At 51.3% G+C, this 18,548-nt stretch overlaps 1 protein-coding gene across 3 annotated transcripts in view; it reads right to left on the bottom strand.

Annotated features, from left to right (window-relative positions):
- The window catches only part of KIRREL1 (kirre like nephrin family adhesion molecule 1), a 99,417-nt gene extending 85,037 nt beyond the window's left edge, over positions 1-14,380 (bottom strand). For 2 of the 3 annotated variants that reach the window (XM_060090786.1, XM_060090787.1), the window contains exon 1: positions 14,146-14,319. In XM_060090786.1, the coding sequence (XP_059946769.1) occupies positions 14,146-14,197 (52 nt within the window). In that variant the 5' untranslated portion in view covers positions 14,198-14,319. Of the gene's footprint in view, positions 1-14,145; positions 14,320-14,359 lie in introns of those variants that run through there. The other variant, XM_060090788.1, reaches the window with a different exon arrangement.
- Between the last annotated feature and the right edge of the window lie 4,168 nt (positions 14,381-18,548).

Raw genomic sequence — 18,548 nt, 5'->3', positions numbered from 1 at the left:
GTCACACGGCCAGTGTGAACGTTGCAGGGGCCACGACTTGACAAGGAGACACCACAGCTCTCAGCTCCCGGAGCCTGCAGCCCACACTGCTCTAGCTGGGTAGACCTCCCCACCACTCCCACTATTCTCCCATCCAGCCCTCCAGTAAGAGCCGTCTCTTCTACCTTCTTTTTTTTTTTTTTTCCGGTACGTGGGCCTCTCACTGTTGTGGCCTCTCCCGTTGCGGAGCACAGGCTCTGGACGCACAGGCTCAGCGGCCATGGCTCACAGGCCCAGCCGCTCCGCGGCATGTGGGATCTTCCCGGACCGGGGCACAAACCCGTGTCCCCTGCATCGGCAGGCGGACTCTCAACCACTGCGCCACCAGGGAAGCCCTCTTGTAGCTTCTTTTACACTGGGTCCTGCCCTACCAGTCCTTCCCACTGGGTTCCATTTTCCCCTCTTGCCTCTTCCTGGAAACCTTCCATAACTGATCCCGCAGCTGCAATACCTCTTTTTCCATCTTCTCCTGTGCTGATGTACAACAGGGTACAAAATCCTCCCCTTATTTAGATGATCTTTCTGTGTGTGTAGATCCTGAGGAAGATGGGGAACCTATCTCCTCTATTGTAATTAGCTATCCGATAGCAGAAATCAAGTCTCCACCCTCAAGTTCAAGCTTAGAGCTAAAAGTTTGCACTGATCTAATACAGTCCAGGATCCTTGTCCATACTCCAACAGATTAGTAGATCTCCAAAGGCAGACACACTCTATCCTCTCCTTTCTCTGCCCACACTGATGGCACTTGGGATCCACCCTGTCCACCCAGGCATGGTTGAGGACATCCCTGTGTGATTCCAAAAGGAAAATATCCTGCTCTGAAGCTAGAACAGGGCCTGACTGTGGCATAGGCCTACCTCTGCCATCTCCCCTGCAGGCCCCACTTTCTTACAGGTACCAGGTGTAGCAGCAGATGCCAGGGCCTCTCTCAGCCTGGCCCCCATGGAGGGAGGAGGAGAGGCCCTCAGGCCATCAGCCAGAGACAACGGCCCAGTGAAGAACACCAGAGCTCTCCAGCCTCCAGCTGCTCCGAGCCGCTGAGAAGGGGAAACTGAACAAGTAAGGGCATGGTGACTCAGCCAGGTTCCTAGGAACACTATCCTTCTAGCCCTGACTGGGGACACTGGGAAGATAGCCTTGGCAGTTTGTTGGAAAGCAGATCTGACCCCTAAAGAGACAACCTGCTCTGCCACAACTGGGGCCTCAGAGACAGTCTCACTTATGACCTCTCTGGGCTTGCTTCTCTATCACAGGGAGCTTTGCCTTGCAGTGAGAGAAAAATGAACCTATTGGGGAAAATGTTATTTTTCCAGACAAAAAGAATACCGGACACTTATTCAGTTACAGTCTCAAGACAGTTTTTTTTTTTTTTTTCCATGCAGGAGCAAGAAGGGTTCAGGTTAGACACAAAGAAGAACTTCCTGCTTGCCAGGGCTTATTAGATATGGAAGTGAGTAGGCAGAGAGAGCGAATGAAATTCCTTTCTCTTCAGAAAAAGGGCAAACACTGACGTGTCCAGGTTGATTCAAGTTAGTCTTACCTGACTAAAGAGAGAGATCCTGAGAGTCCAAAGATGTTAGGATTCTTCCAGAGTCATCTCTCCATCTTCATTCCTGACCCCAGGCTCTATGTTCTAGGAAGCCCAATCTGATTGATCCCACCTCCTTCTTTATTTACTCTGAAACCCCTCAGGATGGATGAGTGCAGTTTGCATATGTCCCGATTTGCACTTGGAGATGGCTGAATGTGCAGTCAGTTTTCTGGGGGAGGGGGGGATAAGGGGACGTAATGGGAGTTCCTGTTTCCCCTAGTGGACAGGATTCCCTAGATTTAAGAACCAAGCTTCCCCCACTGAATCAGAACTCTGAAGGCAGAAGCTCTCTTCCCAGGCCTGTGGATCTTCCTCTACAGCCTGAGGCTCTGCACACAGACAGAGAAGGTAGGGAGAGAATGAGTTAGCTCATCATGTTGCCTGAACCACCAGTAGGTCTATGTGAGTGTGAGAAAAATGACCTGCCCAGGGATGGTCCTCCACTGCTCCCGCCCAGATCATGCCCTCGGTTAGGCCTATGACCCACCTTCCTTCCCAAATCTCAATTTGCTCCTGACCAAATTTTCAAGCCAAAGCCAACAAGGTCTAGGCCCTGGCTAGCAGCTCTGCCAAAAATGTTTTCCCCCAAAACTCCACCAAAAGAGAGCTGGATTGTGGGGACTCTTTTCATTAAAAAAAAAAAAAAAAAAAAAAAATTGAGTGGAAATGACTGACTGGGTCAGGCATGGAGGAGTTTCCACCAACATACTGGCTAGTTGCTTTTCAATTTTGCAGCTGGCAGCTGTTGGCCTGAGTGAAGACTTGGTGGGTGGAGTAAGGGCGGCTGGGAGCTTGGGAGGTGGCAAGAAGGAGGCTGGTCAGGTCAGGCTTGGAGCCGAAGATGGACACACTGGCACCCACTGCCCCCTCTTCTGTCCCACAACCTGCTTCCCTAAAACAAACATATCGACACTCCTGAATCAACGATCCATCCGGGCTCTGTTACACGACTAAGCTGGCTGAAAAGCGAATTCAGGTAAACGAATTCAATTTTCTCTTGCTTCCCATTAGAATGTTGAAGATCTATTTCCCTAGAAGAACACATCCGCTAACACTTCAGAGTGTGGTCCAAGAAGCAGCAGCATCGGCGTCCCCTGGGAGCTTGGTGCCAATGCATAAACTCCACCTGAGGACTTCCCTGGTGGTGCAGTGGTTAAGAATCCACCTGCCAGTGCGGGGGACATGGGTTCAAGCCCTGGTCTGGGAAGATCCCACATGCCGCGGAGAAACTAAGCCCGTGTGCCACAACTACTGAGCCTGCGCTCTAGAGCCCGTGAGCCACAACTACTGAGCCCGCATGCCACAACTACTGAAGCCCGCGCGTGCCTAGCGCCCGTGCTCTGTAACAAGAGAAGCCACCGCAATGAGAAGCCCACGCACTGCAACAAAGAGCAGCCCCCACTCCCCGAATATAGAGAAAGCCAGTGAGCAGCAACAGAGACCCAACGCAGCCAAAAATAAGATAAATAAATAAATAAGTTTAAAAAAATAAATAAAATTTCAAAAAAATTAAAAAAAAACTCCACCTGACCCCAGATCTTCTGCATCAGAATCTGCACTTTTTAACTAGATCCCAGGTGCTTCATAAGCTTGTTAAAGTTTGAGAATCATTGTTCTAACACAGCGAGTTGAAATCTTGTGGCACGACAAACCTTCTGGTCATGCTTACTGTGCATTGCCAGATGCTTTCCCAGGGCTTCAAGTAAGAGGTAAGTGGCTGTGGTTGCTATCACTCCATTTAACACTGAGGAGACTAAGGCTCACGAAGATGAAGAGACCACTGAATCTTCAGAGCCAGGACTCAGACCTAACTCTAAAGCAGGCTGCTTTCCATTAGGCTTTGCTGCCATCTCAAAAGTCCCACTGCACTGCATTCCAGAAACCATAAATTCAGGGATTACCAACAACACTGGCACAGTTCACAGAGACCTACCTGTCTTTTCACCATTATTTGTTCTTCACTCATCTTACTGTCGCTTTCCTCAGATCTGCCTTGGACTATGAGCTATAAAAAGCCGGCACTGTGCAATATGATTTACTGAATACCAGCTGTGTTCCAAATCCCATTTCTTAACATAGATTCCTTCATTCAGTCCTCATAGCAACCCTCTGAGGTAGGTATTACTGTCTCCATTTTATAGATGAGAAAACTGAGGCTCTAGTGAAATGACTTGGTCTTGGTCACACGGGCGGCAGCCCCTCTGGGCAAGTCTGGCTTTCCCATAGGCCCTCTGGTAAGGAGGTCCCAGGGCACTTGAGGGGTTATCCAACTCCAAAGGTGTGTTGAAAGAGACTAGTCTTATGACATGACCCTGGTATGAAACCAAAGGCAACGTGCACAAACCAAACCCCTTACATACAGGCTTTACAGGCTCCCCTCTCAATTTTCTGCACAAATGGAGAGCAGCAGCAGTGCAGATAATCCAGAAGTCATTTTAACTTAGCTTTGCAATGCATTAGATTTTTTTTTTTTTTTTTTGCCAAGTCAGATTTTCCTTTCTAATTATATTTGGCTCAAACGGACATTAAAATGAATTTGTATTCTCACTTCACCCACGGCCTGGTAAGGAAAGAATTCCCAGATGTGTGCAGGGTGATAGGCACATTAGTCTAGGATCAAACATCATCCAGGCAGTAGCTGACTTGGGGGTGGAGGCTGGAGAGTTGATAGCATTGGTAGCAGGAGTTACGTGTGTGGGAGAGGTGGGCAAAGAGGCAGCGGGCTGCAGGGGCCTCTGGGAGTCCCCCCATCCCATCTCACAGTGAGGTCAAGCTAGTAGATTTCCAGGGAGGTAGGGACTGAGGCATAGAGCAGCATGTCAGTTGCTCAGGGTTTGGGATAAAAACCCAGGAGTCCACTGGATGACTAGGGAATCAAGATGAAGTAAACCCCAACTTCTCTCTGGGGCTTCACCCTGCCAGCCTGCCTCCTCCCCTTCTCCCTTGTCTCTCTCTCTCTCTCTCTGCCTCCATCTGCCCATCTCAGCTTCCTTCCTTTTCATAACCTCCCAGTTAAGAGAGTCGAATGGTAAGAGCAGTTAAAAGCACCTCATGGCTTGACAATGCTGGGTAATGGAGCGAGCAGGGCCCCAGGCTGTTCCTGGGAGAATTCAGGAAGGAGGGGAAAAAAAAAAAAAAAAAACCGAAAAGAAAAGAGAAGGAAAAAAAACTCAGCTAAGCTGATTACAAGGACAAAGTTAATTTAGAAATCAGCTCAATTGGGTGGGAGCTGGGGTGGGGAAGAGGGAACTGGACACAAGAGGTTGGAGATTTGGGGAAAGGGCGCTTTACATAAACTGCCTTTGTTCCTGGAAATCATAATCCTTGGGAGGGACCTTGCTCACTCCTTCGGATTCCTCAGCTCCTTCCATCCGGAGCAGGGGGCACAATCAGGGATTGTCCAGAGCCGGGATATCTTGAGTGGCGCTGCATTCCAGAGGCTCCAGCGCAGCCCCAGAGCCTCACATCTGTGGCTGTGCCCTCCCCCTGCCAGGCTGCCTCCTCCACTCCCCCCTCTCCGACAGCTAGACTTCAGCATTTTTCACATACCTCTCTCCCAACGTTTATCTTATAGTATTGTCAATATGTGTTTATACATCCTTCTCCCACACCCGCCCCAGAGTGCCTCAAGGACAGGGACCAAATCTCACTTACCTTTGTACCTCCGGTGCCTAGTTGAGTGCCCGGCCCAGCCTAGCCATTAAAAGCACACTGGCTTAGTTGGACACAGGCACTCACCACCCTAGCAGGAATCTTCTTCAAAGGTTTCCATTTGAAAAACCAGAGCTGGCTTCCTTGCAGAGGTTTTAAGACTCTCTAGGCTCAACCCCCAAGAGCACACACATCTCTGGCCACTGACCAGAGGAAACGGCCCAGGACTGACCCTGCAGGGACTAAATCCGGATTGGCCCTCTGATGGAACCAGGTGGTTCCCCTAGACTCTGGGCAGTGCAGACCCAGCCTAAGTTCCCAGGGAACATGTGACAAAGAGCCTAGGTATCCACCAAGCTGCAGGGCTCTCCACTGAACTCTGTCTCTGGGCATCTTTATCATATACCTGAGGATTCACAGAGAAAAAAAGATCTTATCATTCCAAAGCCTCCCCAACTCAGGTCACAGATCTGAGACTTCCCAAGGCAGAACTGATTTTCTCTAAGGTTTTCTGCTCACTTCTGCCTGGTCAAACTCTGATCATCTGCCCATTTCACCTTTTTTTTTTTTCTTCCAATTGAATGGGCTGCAGATCTCTATAGCAGCGGAAGGGGAGTTTAAGAGGAGAGGAGGGTTTGGTGAGGAATGAGGTAGGGATCACACGGGTTTTTAACACTTCCTGTGCTTCAAAAACAGAAATCCCTGGCTCCCCACTTCTTACAGGACAGTCTCTGGCCTGGCTTTTCAAGGCCTTCTTGGGTCAGGCCCCAGTCTACTGTTCTGGATCACCTCCATTATTTTGCTCTGACCCAAATCCTCAGCTGCCACCAGCCTCAATGGACCCTGCACATTCCGGTAGCCACACCTTGACTCGGGAAGTTCAGTCGGTCTGGTAATGCTCTCCCTCTTCCTGCCACAGCCACATCCTGTCCATCCTTAGACCCACTTCCTCCATGGAGCCTTTCCTGGCCTCTTCAGCACACAGCAAACTCCCCAGCTCTGACTGTGCACACTGCTATCCTGACACCAACTACACCCAGCCTAGCATTACCTGGAATCTGTGCATATATATGCGCATCTTAGCTTCTTGGAGGGAAGGGACCATACAATTTTGTGGGGTTTTTTTTTATTCCTCATAATGCCTACCAGTATGTTTTATATATAGAAATATACATTTGCTGATTTGAAAAAAAATGAATATCCCCATTTTATGGAAGAGTAAACTGAGACCTACCGAAGCGAAGTAATTTTTGCACCTAAATCACAAAGTGAGACCCTTAAAGGCAAGGACAGTATTTTATTCTTTTTGCAGCACTGGTGCCTGGCACATAGTTTAAGTACACAACACATTTCTGTGGGATGAAGGGACTGAGTCCTTACTCTCTTCCCACACATCTTCCAGTGAGGATGGACCCCTCATTTTGCTTCAGAAGGAAATAAGGGGCAGAGAAGAAAAGCATCAAAGGGCCAGTCTGGAAGAGGAATGTATGATTCCTAATCTTGCCTGGAGTGGGGCAGCCTCCAGGGACTACCCTCCAGGCACAGAGCACTCAGGTCCCTGCTGTCCCTTCCCTACCTCAAAACCCAGTCCCCGTGGCCTTCTGGAAGATTCTCCCATCACCTTCCCAGAGCCAGACCTCCAGAGGAATGAAGCAGCAGCAGCATCTCCTGGGAAACTAATGGAATTTGCTAGGGAGTACTAGAGAGTTCCACCCTGGGTTTAAGACCCTTAATCCTGAGGAGGCTGGCTGGTTACAAGGCCCATTTATTTCAATATGATCCCAATTTTGTTAAATGGACTCAAGGAGGGCAGAGAGGAATGAGGCTTCAGCTCCCAGAGGCTACAGAGGTTAATAAAAGTTGCTGGAGAAATTAAATGTGGAGGGGGAGAAACTGGGAGTTTGGAGAGAGCTGATGGGGGGTGTGGGAGAGTGGGATGGCAAAAGAAACATGTGATCTTTGGCAATGTCTGGGAGCTAGAACAGCTTTCATCCTGGGAGCTCAAAGAACTCTATCAGGTTGCATCGTCTGTGAATCAGTAGTGGGAAAGTGTAAGAGCTGGGGTTGCAGGATGGAGAGAGACCAGAGTCACAGAATGAGGAACCCAAGCGTTCTAACTTTCTTAACCTTGTAGTGTGTATATCTTCAGAGCACGTGAGACAAGACAAAAAGTAGTGCCTTTAAAGACTCTTCAAAGGATGGCTGGCATAGCTGGAAGGGGAATGGTACACAGAAACATGGCAGTGTTGCTCTGGTGAATGGAAGGACCAGGGGAAAGCCAGAGATATCTGTCCATAGGTATATGGGGATGAGAAATGGCTGCGTGTGCGAGTGCACAGGAGGCCACGTGGGAACCTATGCGCGTGCATGTGGGCACACACACTGTGCAGTGAGACTTGCATGCAGCAGCAATGTGGAAGAGGTGGATATGCCCATCTTCAGGGGCTTCCTTCTGGGAATCATTCCGGGCCCCCCACTCCAACTTCCCTGCTTGGGATCTAGTCCTGGCTCTGTCACTTCTTAGGTGTATCATGTTGGCCGAGCTGCTTAACATCTTTGAGTCTCTCTTTGTCCACCCACAAAATGGGGATAATGACTCCTGCATTTAATAGATTATTGTTGGTATTAAATGAGTTACTAATGCACATAAAACACAAAGCACGTCCTCCACAAAAGTGAACGGCCTTCTCTCTCACATGGAATGAACTCATTCTGTTTCCCGACTCCTGAGACAGCCTCTCCTTGATGCTGCATTTCAGCATCGAGGACCAAGGACGTGGCAGCCTCTTTCTCCTCCACTGCTGACCACTGCCTCCTCCACCCCCTACACCAGCCCTTTCCAGGTCAAAGCATCCTCCAGGACGTGGCCAAGTAAAGTGGTCTGGAGGCCTTGAAAAGAAACCAGGCAGGAGGTGGTAGGTCGGGAAGGAGCACAGCTTTCTCAGCCCTGGACGCATGGAGAGGAAATTTCCCTACCCTTAGCTGGAAACAGTCCCCCAAAATTGGGGTGACGGAGGAATTTGCCCCCATCCCTTCCCTCCAGCCCAACCTCCCCCTTAGCAAGTCATTTCAACTCTCTAGGACTGTTTTCTCACCTGTTAAATGGAGAAGTAATAACTCCACTGTCTGTATCACAGGACGATCACAATATCTCTATTAAATGAGATTGTACATGTGGAAAAGTTGCTAAAATTGGAAAGTACTACAGAAGTACAAAGTTAAAAAGACTCTACAGGTGGGAAGAAAGGGGGCTTTACTAACCTCCTTCTCCTGACAGATGAGGAGTTCCCATCCCCACTGGATAAAACAGATGACCATCAGAGCAAGGCAGCAAGATGGATATGCGCTAGGTATGATGGGCTGAGCCCTGGGGGAGAAGGCTGAGCAAGGCGCCAGGAGGAGCCTGTCCATCACCGTGGGGAAGAGAAGGAAGAAGGCCTCTTCTCCCCTCCACAGCCGCCTCAACGGAAAGGAGCCACTGCTACAGGTGGCTTTGACATGGAGGCAGCCTGGCTTTGTCGTAAGACAAAGAGTTTAAATCTGGGATCTAATACCCCAGGGATGGCCTTAAGCAAGTTAATTAAACTCAGCTTTTGTCTCCTCATCTATAAAATAGGCGTAATGCCATCTTCACAAGGTCTTTGTTAAGAGGAATAAAGAACGATGAATGTGAAGAGTACACAGTAGGGATTCAAGAAGAAGTAATTTTGATGCTTTGGTAGGGAGTCCACCTCCTACAGTCACTCTTCCCCACTCTAGGGCAGGCAGGGCTTCCCAAAGCAGATGGGAACACCAGATCCCAGCCTCTGTGTCTGCCAGGGACTGCGCTGAATTGGAAGCTGACTGTCCTGGTTTTCTCCCCAGGCCCCCACTCAGCACTCCACCTCTTGCCTTGCCACGATTCTCCAGGAGTCAGCCTTGCATGGTACAGGGGTAGTGCCCAAGTTTGTAGCTCATGGACCTGTAACGCTGTGTCTAATCTTAGAAACAAACACAGGTTGCAAACCTTTAGATTTGCCAAGTAAAGGGCTTTTGTAAAAAGTCATTTATGGGCACTGTCATATCATCAAAGAAAAACCATTCAACACCCAAAAATGTAGAAGGACAGAATCTCAGAATAAAGGATGATTTTAAAAATTTGAGTGAGTTTCCATTTATGAGCACTCATTCCCTTTTCCCCTTAGTTCTCCTTTGGCTCTGGATCAGGAAAGACCCTGTCCTAGCCCAGCATCTGTCCCTGCTGTCATGTGGGATCCCAGGCAAAGGGGAGGGGTGCAGGATTTGAGGTGGGTTGGTTCCCCCAGCTACCATCGAGAGATACCTCACCTGTCTAAACCTCGATTTCTCATCCATGAAATGGGGATAATTACAGAGCCAATCTCAGGGGGCTGTTGTACAGATTAAATTAGATAATGCATATAAAGTAGTTAGCACAAGGGCTCAATAAATGATCCGTATTATTTCCAGACTCTGAAATGCTGCCGCCTCGGGGCTAGTGCTCCTCATCTCTCACAAGAGCTCTAGCTCCTTCTCACTAGAATGCCGACCTCTTCCACTTGGTCCTCTCCTTCTCCAGAGCTTTCCTGAGGTCTCCAACCAGGGGAAGGCTGGTCAGCTTCCCCTTCTGGATCCTCTACAACCCAGTTCTCTCCATGAGAGATACAAAGCAGAGGTACTGAAGCCCAGGACAAAAAATCTGGGCAACTGGAGCAAGAAAACAAAAAGAGAATCATAAGGAGAGCTGGAAAGAGAGCAAATAACTCGGCTTCATATGTCCAGCCACAAAGTCATAACAGAAGCACTTACTGAGCACACCTCTGTGTGCCAGACACTGTTCCATGCACCTTACACGGATTAACATATTTAACTGCCATCGACACCCTATGAAATGTTATTCCTAACCTTACTTTACAAATGAGCAAACTGAGGCACAGAGAAGGCACATACCTTGTTTAAGCCAACACAACTACCCAGTGGCCAAGAGGGAGGGGGTTTAGCCAGGGAGCTGGACGGGAGTCTGTGATTTAAGCACCCTTTAATACTGCCTTCTTCCAACATCGTAGCACTCTCATCAAATCAATCAATTGATCAGATATTTAAGGGCACTTACCAAGCGAGTGTGTAGCACTGTGTCAGAAACTGAAAGGATAAAAGAGAAATTAAGATTTGATCCCCGAGGATGTAAAGAGGGTCTACAAGAGCTTCCATCAGAGCACTCGGTTCTCAAGTCAAGGGGGTGAGAGCAAGGGACAAGGCTGGGCTTCCTCATCCTCACCCCATCAGAGAACCAAAGGCAGAGCAAGACAACCAACCATGGAGCCAGCAGAAGGTGGGAGGGCCTAGATGCCTCCGCCTCCTGATCCAGGGTCTTCTGGGGTCCAGAGCTTAGCCAGAGGTAATTCCAGGCACTAAATACTGGGTGCACACCCTCCCTTTGGGCCTGAGCCGAAGTCCAATCAAGAAGGTCAAGAAGGGCTTCCCTGGTGGCGCAATGGTTAAGAATCCGCCTGCCAAAGCAGGGGACATGGGTTCGAGCCCTGGTACGGGAAGATGCCACGGAGCAAGTAAGCCCATGCGCAACAACTACTGAGCCTGCGCTCTGGAGCCCGCGAGCCACAACTGCTGAAGCCCTCGCACCTAGAGCCCGTGCTCCGCAACAAGAGAAGCCACTGCAATGAGAAGCCCACGCACTGCAACAAAGAGCAGCCCCCGCTCGCCGCAACTAGAGAAAGCCCGCGCGCAGCAACGAAGACCCAACGCAGCCAAAAAATAAATAAATAAAATAAATAAATTTATATATAAAACAAAAAAGGTCAAGGAGAGAGACCTGGTATCCTGATTTCTGCCATGTCGCCCCCTGCCTCTTCCCCAACCTCAAGATCCTGCTTTGGGCTAGAAGGGCGGGACATGGGGTGGGGGTGCACAGGGAGGAGAGAGTCCATTCCCAGCTACTCTTTTTTCCAGACTCTTGTTCTCTGGCAGGATGTAGCTGTACTCGGCAGCTGAATACTGGGAATTTAGGAGGACCTCTTCCCTTCACTCCTCACCGCCCTGCCAAGCAGTGGCAGGGATGCCCAGGGGACTCTGGGGGCTGGGGGGACATATTTTCCCCCTACCTTCACCTCCACCCTCCCCTGGGCAGCTCCCACCCTGGGCCAGCCTGTCATTCCACATTGCTCTGATGAGCTATAATCTTTCTTTTTCAATTTCTCCTCCCTGAGACTTGGGAGCGAGAAAATCTCCCAGAAAATGAATAAATATTTCAATTGTCGGTGCAATCAGTCTGAGGAGCCAGCGCATGATGGAAACAGGGGGAAGGATAATGGTTTTCATTTAGATAAGATACAGAAAATTATTTAGTGAAAAATGAAGATTGATGAAGCCCATTGAAATTCTTTAAAACGTGATTTTTATTTCTCTGCCTAGGCTGAACGTCCCCTTCCCCTCTCCTCTCCACTCCCTTCAATTCAACTGCCTTCTCCTCCCACCTTCTCCCCACCCCTCCTCAAACCCCTGGCAATCCCCCCCTTGGTTTCCCCTACCACTGGCCCAGTCCCTGCCTACAACTCTTTCTTTCTAAGGATGGAGGCTGAAGAGAGAGGTCCTGCCACCTCCCCCCACCCTGAAGAGCCCCAGATCCCCACTCCTTCCCGCCCTGCCTCCTCCCCAGTCCTTGCTCAGCTTCCCAGGAACACTCAGAAGTGACTTCCTCTCCCCTCCTTTCTATCCTCTCCCTTTTATTTCCCTTTGGTAACCCCTCCCCCCATCCCAAATACTTTTGCACACTTTCATCAGGTCTTGCTTTCACCCACGCTGGAGGATGGGCGATGGGAGCTCAGCTAACCCCAACCCCTCCCCCCCTTTCCAAAGGGAGAAAGGCACACAACACACTTCTCTCGGACCGTTTCTGTCCCAATTCAATCCACATGCCTCTCCTGTTTGCTAACTGCAGCTTTTGTTCCTTGAAGCTCGTTTGTATCCACGTTGCTGACACATGAGGGCTGCGGGGAAAGGGGCAGACAGAAGCTTGCGCCCAACACATATCAGTACAGACCCAGCTGACCCCTCCCCCACCACCGTGGGCCCTCCCTCATCTCCCCCTTCTCTAGCAGCCCGGCTGAACAAAGTCAGAACTTAAGTCATCTTCCCAACTTTCTGCCAAGTGGCTGGCTTGGCCTGCCAACCCCAGGGCCAGGCCTCCTTTCCCCCAGCACTACTTCTCACACCACGGATGTGCGCCCTTCCCAAATCCTAAGTGAGGGGGGGGGCAGGGGGGCATGGATGCCCTATGGGGAATGATGGATCGACAGATCCGCCCCCAGCAACTCAGCCAGGCTTTGGCTTCGGAGCCAGGGAGGCGCCTGGCCAGGATTGGAGGGGAGGGGTCCAGCATAACACCCCACCCCTAAACACACACGCACCGGGCCCGGAAGGGAACTGAGAGCAGGGCAATGCCTGAGGGTGCTCTGTCCAAGCTAACTTCCCCCTTCCCAGATTCCCTAACCCCCCCCCCCAAAAAAGGAGACCACCTCCTCCATTTTGTTGTCTGTACATCTCCGTAAGTGTCTGCCTATATGAATATCTGTTCAAGTTCCTTTGTTTGCTGGAGGGTTGGTATCCCTGGAAGGGTTTCAGTGTGTGTGTGTGTGTGTGTGTGCGCGTGTTGTGTCCTTGTAAATGCCCGCCTCATACATGTACTGTGTCTGTGAGTTTTGTTATGTTTGGGTGCATGAACGTGCACGCATGTGCCGATACGGGGGAGGAATCTGTCTTCCTCAGATGTGTCAGTGTCTTTGTGTATATGTGTCTGTCTCCGTGTGGGGGATGCTCGCGGGTATGTCTGTCTCAGTAGGTGAATAGTCTGTCTCAGTGTCTAAGGCTGGGTTTTGGTGTTTGTATGTCAACAACTGTGTGTCAGCTCCATTTGCCGGGGTGGTGGGGGGGGGGAGCTTGCTCAGCAGGATTAAATCTTCCTTAGAGTCCGACCCAGGAGACAAGAATCCACTCCCACAGACCCCAGTCGGGGCTTGAAGTCTGGGCCCTTGGTTTCTTCAGTTCCCCCGCCGCCCCCCAGCCCAGCCTCAGGATACACTAACATCCTCATCTCTCTCTCAGCCTCTCCCTCATCTCCCAGCCTCTCCCCTGCCAGTCCCAAATAAGCCCGGACATCAACACTTTCCTGACTCCCCCCGTGGGTGTGAGCCCCGCCCGCAAGTGGCCCCTTCCATATCTAGCGGGCCCGAAGCTGCCTTTGGAACTCCACTCCCGACCCGGAGCCTCCGCGGGCAGGGGTTCGAATCCCCACCAGAGGCCCCGAGGCACCGCTCCCTTCCTTTGAAGGGGGCAGCCCCAGGCAGTCTGGAGCCGCCGCTCAGACTCAGCCCTCCCAGGGGCTGGGCTGGAAGGAGGACGGGGATTCCCTTAGCTGCATCTTCCGGAGCCTGGGCCCCCAGCCTTCCGCGCACCTCCCACCCCCGAATCTGAAATCCCACTCTCTTCCCAGCCTTCCCCCGGCCAGGACCCGGGCGTCCTGACTCCCGGCCTCGGAGGGTGGAGGTAGGTAGGGCTGCCAGAGGCTCCGGAAAAGACTTTGAGCGTTCGGATCCCTTTTTCACTCCGACCCCCGGCCCTCGCGGCCCCGATTCACCGGTCTCCCGCTCAGCCGGAGGAAACAACTTGGGCAAATCAACGGCAAACTCCTCCTCGCCAGCCCCCGTTACTCCGCGCCCCCTCCCCCAGGGCTCCGCGCCGGGACCCAGCCCCCGCCTCGTGGCGTCCGGACCCCGGGGGACCGGCCGCGGGTCGCCGAGCCCCCCAGTGTTCCCCGGGCTGCCGGGGGTCGGGGTGGGCGGGGGGGCCCTTACCTTGGGAGAAAGTATCGGAGAGAGTGAGGATCCAAACGAGGAGGCTCAGCATGCTGTCCGCCCGCCGTCCGCCCGCCCGCGGCTGGGGCCCGGAGTTGGCGAGCGAGCGAGACGAGCGGGCTGGGGAGGAGGGGAGCCCGGGAGCCCGCCCCCCGCCCGCCCGCGCCCGCCCCTGCACACTCACACGCACACTCACTCACGCGCGCAAACTCACTTCCCTTCCCTCCGCTCCTCTTTATTTCTCTTTCCTCCCGGTCCCGTCGCTCGCTCGCTCGCTCGCTCTCTCTCACTCTCTCCCTTTCCCTCTTCTCCACCCCTCCTTCCTCCCCCCCCCGCCCCCCGCCTTTTACTATTTCTCGCCTCAAGCTTTATCTCTCTGGGTCTCTTTCGATCTCTGCTCTCCCTTTCTCCCCCCTTCTCTTCCTTCCCTCTGTCTCCCTCCTCAGTCCCTCCTCCTGACGTCTACTCTCCCTCCGACGGCGCCTCCCTCCACAGCCCTCCCCCTGCCCCCCCCCACTGCGCGCGCACACGCGCGCGCGCACACACACACACACACACTCACACCCCTCGCTGGAACTGAGATGGACGGAGCGCCAAGAGAGAAAGCGGTGGAGGGCAAAGGGGGTGACTAACGTGACAGAAGGGGGCGCTGGAGCTGGGACGGCTGCACCCCTGCCCCCCGCGCCTCCCTCTCATTTATATATACAGCCCTGGTCCCGGGCTACGGAGCTAGGCAGTAGATTGGGGGGGAGGCGGGGCATGGGCTGAGGACAAGCCTTTAGCCCAGGGGATGACTGGTGGGGAAGGGTGTGTGAGTGTTTGGGTGTATTTGGGTATGTGTAAGCGTGTGTGGAAGAGGAGGGGGTGGGCAGGTGGCTGTTCATGGAATCAAAAAGGATAAAATCCTTTTTTTGTTTCTTGTTAATTCCACACCCAGAATCTAACCCCTCCATCACCCAAAGTGGGAATTCTCAATTGATGAATGCTGGAGGTGAGGACGGATACACTTCTCTTCCCACCTACAAAACCCAAAGCTGAAGAATTCCAGCTGCTTCCTGGACTGGACTGAGGCCCCTGCCAGGGGGGCCTCACCCAGCACACAGTGACACCAGGCTGTGTTGGAGTCCTCAGCTGGTGGGGGAGAGGCGCAGTTGACTCCTTCCTTTGTTCATCTTGGGCATCTATCTACCCATCCAGGAAATAGTCAACTAGAGGGCTTCCAAAGGCCCAGGAGAGGGCAGCCACAGGAGGATCTCCAAGCACAGTGTTTCAGATCCTTTGAGGTTGAGGGGTCTGGGTACTGGGAGGGGAAGGAATTCCTGGAGATTGACGGGGTTCTCCTCTTTCTTAAAGAGCCCAGCTTGACAACCAGCCTCTCTCCCAGCCCCTAACCGGATGCTTCTGCTCACAGGATTGGGGGTGCCTCGACCTCTGGGTTCTAGGGAATGAGTTGAGGAGAAATATCAGAAACTGCACAGGAATTGCACAACTTTACAGCACTGTATTGGTCCAGAGAGGTCTCCACTTCTTTCCTCCCGGATCCTAAGTCTCCTGAGTCCCTAACTACCCGCCAAGATTTCTGGATTTCGGGCCTTGAGCAAAGGCACGTGGCTCTTTGGTGCCCTCTGCTGGTGCGAGGTAGTTACAACGCCTCTTTCTTCCACAAATCTTGACACCAGGCTGAAGGGTCCAGACACATCCACCTACAGAAGACACAGAAACACAGGCAGAAACACACACAAACTCACATACAGAAGCACACTATGCATAGACCCAGAGAGTCTTCCATATGTTCAAAAACATGTGCACAGGCAAACACACAGTTTAAAAATAAAGAGCATACCTAACCCAGAGAAATAGGAATATAATCACAAACACATACAAACAGCCACACACCAACGTGCAGACACACAAGGGCTTTTCATTTACTCATCCATTAATCTTGCATTCCACAGATATTTCTTAAGGGTCTGCTTATGTTCCAGTCAAAATTCTAGGCCTTGGAGATATATCAATGAAAAAAAAAATTTTTTTTTAACAAAGTCCCTCCTTCAGAGTGTTCCATTCTGCAGAGCAGGAAGAGGCAGTAGAAAGATCATAGAATACACCAGGGTGTAGTAAATGCTCTGAGAGACAAATAAAGCAGGACACAATGAATAGAGAGTGGAAGGGAAGGAGAAATTGCTACTCTTACTGGGAAAGCTGCTCTGCTAAAGTAACATTTAAGCAGAAACCTGTAGGAACTGAGAGACTCTGATGCTTGGGCATCTGAGAGGAGAATATATCAGGTAGGTGGAAACAGCAAATACAAGTGTCCTGAGGTAGGGATGTTCTTGCAGTATCAGTGAGACAGCCTTTTCCCCTTTTCATTCTGCATGGACAGGAGGCCCATGGTGATATGATGTAGGAAAATGTTTAGAAGAAAAAGTCCAGAGAGAGGGAAGAGAATATTCTTAGCTTAGTGAGTGCTTCTTGCCCACCTTCCGGCTTCTGCTATCTGCTATTCAGGTTTGATGGTGATTCTCAGTGTGAGGAGGGACTGGCTTATCAAAGCTTTTCCTTCCCCTTGGCCTCTTATCTCACCTAGAAACCCTAGCAACAGAGAAGCCAAATTTCTCCAGATCCTTAACAGCCAAAGCAGTAATCTCACTTCCCTCTCGTGGTCCCTTAACTTCCCTTTCCCCTTCCCTGCCTTTTTTTTTTTTTTTTTTTTTTTTTTTTTTGCCATACGAGGGCCTCTCACTGTTGTGGCCTCTCCATTGCAGAGCACAGGCTCTGGACGCACAGGCTCAGCGGCCATGGCTCACAGGCCCAGCCGCTCCGCGGCATGTGGGATCTTCCCGGACCGGGGCACGAACCCGTGTCCCCTGCTTCGGCAGGCGGACTCAACCACTGTGCCACCAGGGAAGCCCCCCTCCCTGCCTTTAATCTCCAGTTCCTACCAGCTCTGTTCATAGCAAACACAGTTCTCCAGAATCCCCTCCATAAAAGCCAGTCAATATCCCACATGCCAGAGCTTAAGACCCTAACTCCAGCTAGGGGTCCCCAACACCAGCTGTGTATTAGGATCTCCTGAGAGGCTTTTAAAAATCACCAGTGCCTTGGCCTCACTCCCAAAGATTAATTGTTCTTGGGTGAAGCCCCAAGCATCAGGATTTTAAAACACCTCCCCAGGTAATTCTGATGGGCAGCCAGGGTTGAGAATCACTGAGCTAAGCAAACCCCTGCTTTCCAGGCATTACCCTCAGCAAGGGCACACACCATGAGGTGCCTGCCGTGCCCTCTTCCCTCTACCAGCAGTTCCGCTTATTGCCAATCCTGCTTTGCCCTCCCCTCCTTCTGGGGAGAACCCCAATTAAGCTCTCTTAACTTTCCTCCATCTCATCTCTCTCAAATGACTGTTCACAATTCTAATTGGATTATCTGAGTCTACTCGAGTTTAATCACATAGCTCTCATCAAACTGGGGGCATCCTGGGGCTGAGTCCCCAGTATCCGATGTATGCTCCCAGAAACAAAGTCTGTGTCTTTTCCATCAGACTAGACATATCTCCCCAGGACAGGATATCTCCCTCCCCATCTAACTTGGGGCTCCTTTGGGGCAAGAGCTATGCATGTGCTCTCAGTCTGGAGCTCCCCGAGGGCAAGGAAGAAGCTCGGTACCCTCTCCCCATCAGAGAAGCAGCAGACTAGTGGAAAGCAAGGTACATGAGCGTGGAGATGAGCCCAAGGGGATCCTAATCCAGGTTCTGCCCCTTACTTTCTGTGTGACCTTGGGCAGCCTATTTACCTCCCCTCTCTAATCCTTGATTTCTTGATCTGAAAATGGAGATAATAATAGTACTTACTTTATGGGGTGGTTGTGAGGATTAAATGGGTCAATATCTATACAGCTTTTAGAACAGTGCTGAGCACCCAATAAGCTAGCCGGGTCTGGCTGCTGGATTAGTCTTCATCCCCATGCACAGGGCCCTGCCCAGAGAGAAGTGTGCGGGGCGTGGAGGTAGAGAGAGTAATCCCTAAGGATGCCACTTCACCCTGAAGGAAGGAGAGAAGCAGCCAAAGGTTGTATATGGAGTTAAGAGAAATATTAATAACGTTTTGAGTACAAAAGCAAAGAGATCAAGAGGTCAGGGAATGAGCAGCAAGGCAATTTATGACCACCAGCAGGAGAAGCCACCCTGAGAGATGGAAATGGATTCTTTGTCTCAATGAGGGCTAAGAACAGCAGAACAATTCGATAAATTGTCCCTTTTCCCCCTAGAGGGGGCGGAGGATTGTATTCCTGCTGCTTACCAGAGACACAAAAGGGAAAGGCCAAGATCCTGATTTTCAGCCTGGAAAATAATCCTGACCATAAAGGAAACCCTGAGTCCCCGAGAGCGAGGGGCTGCCAGAGGTCAC

This window comes from Mesoplodon densirostris, chromosome 2 (genome assembly GCF_025265405.1).
Source record: "Mesoplodon densirostris isolate mMesDen1 chromosome 2, mMesDen1 primary haplotype, whole genome shotgun sequence".
NCBI lineage: Eukaryota > Metazoa > Chordata > Mammalia > Artiodactyla > Ziphiidae > Mesoplodon > Mesoplodon densirostris.
This window is presented reverse-complemented; position numbering and strand designations above follow the sequence as displayed.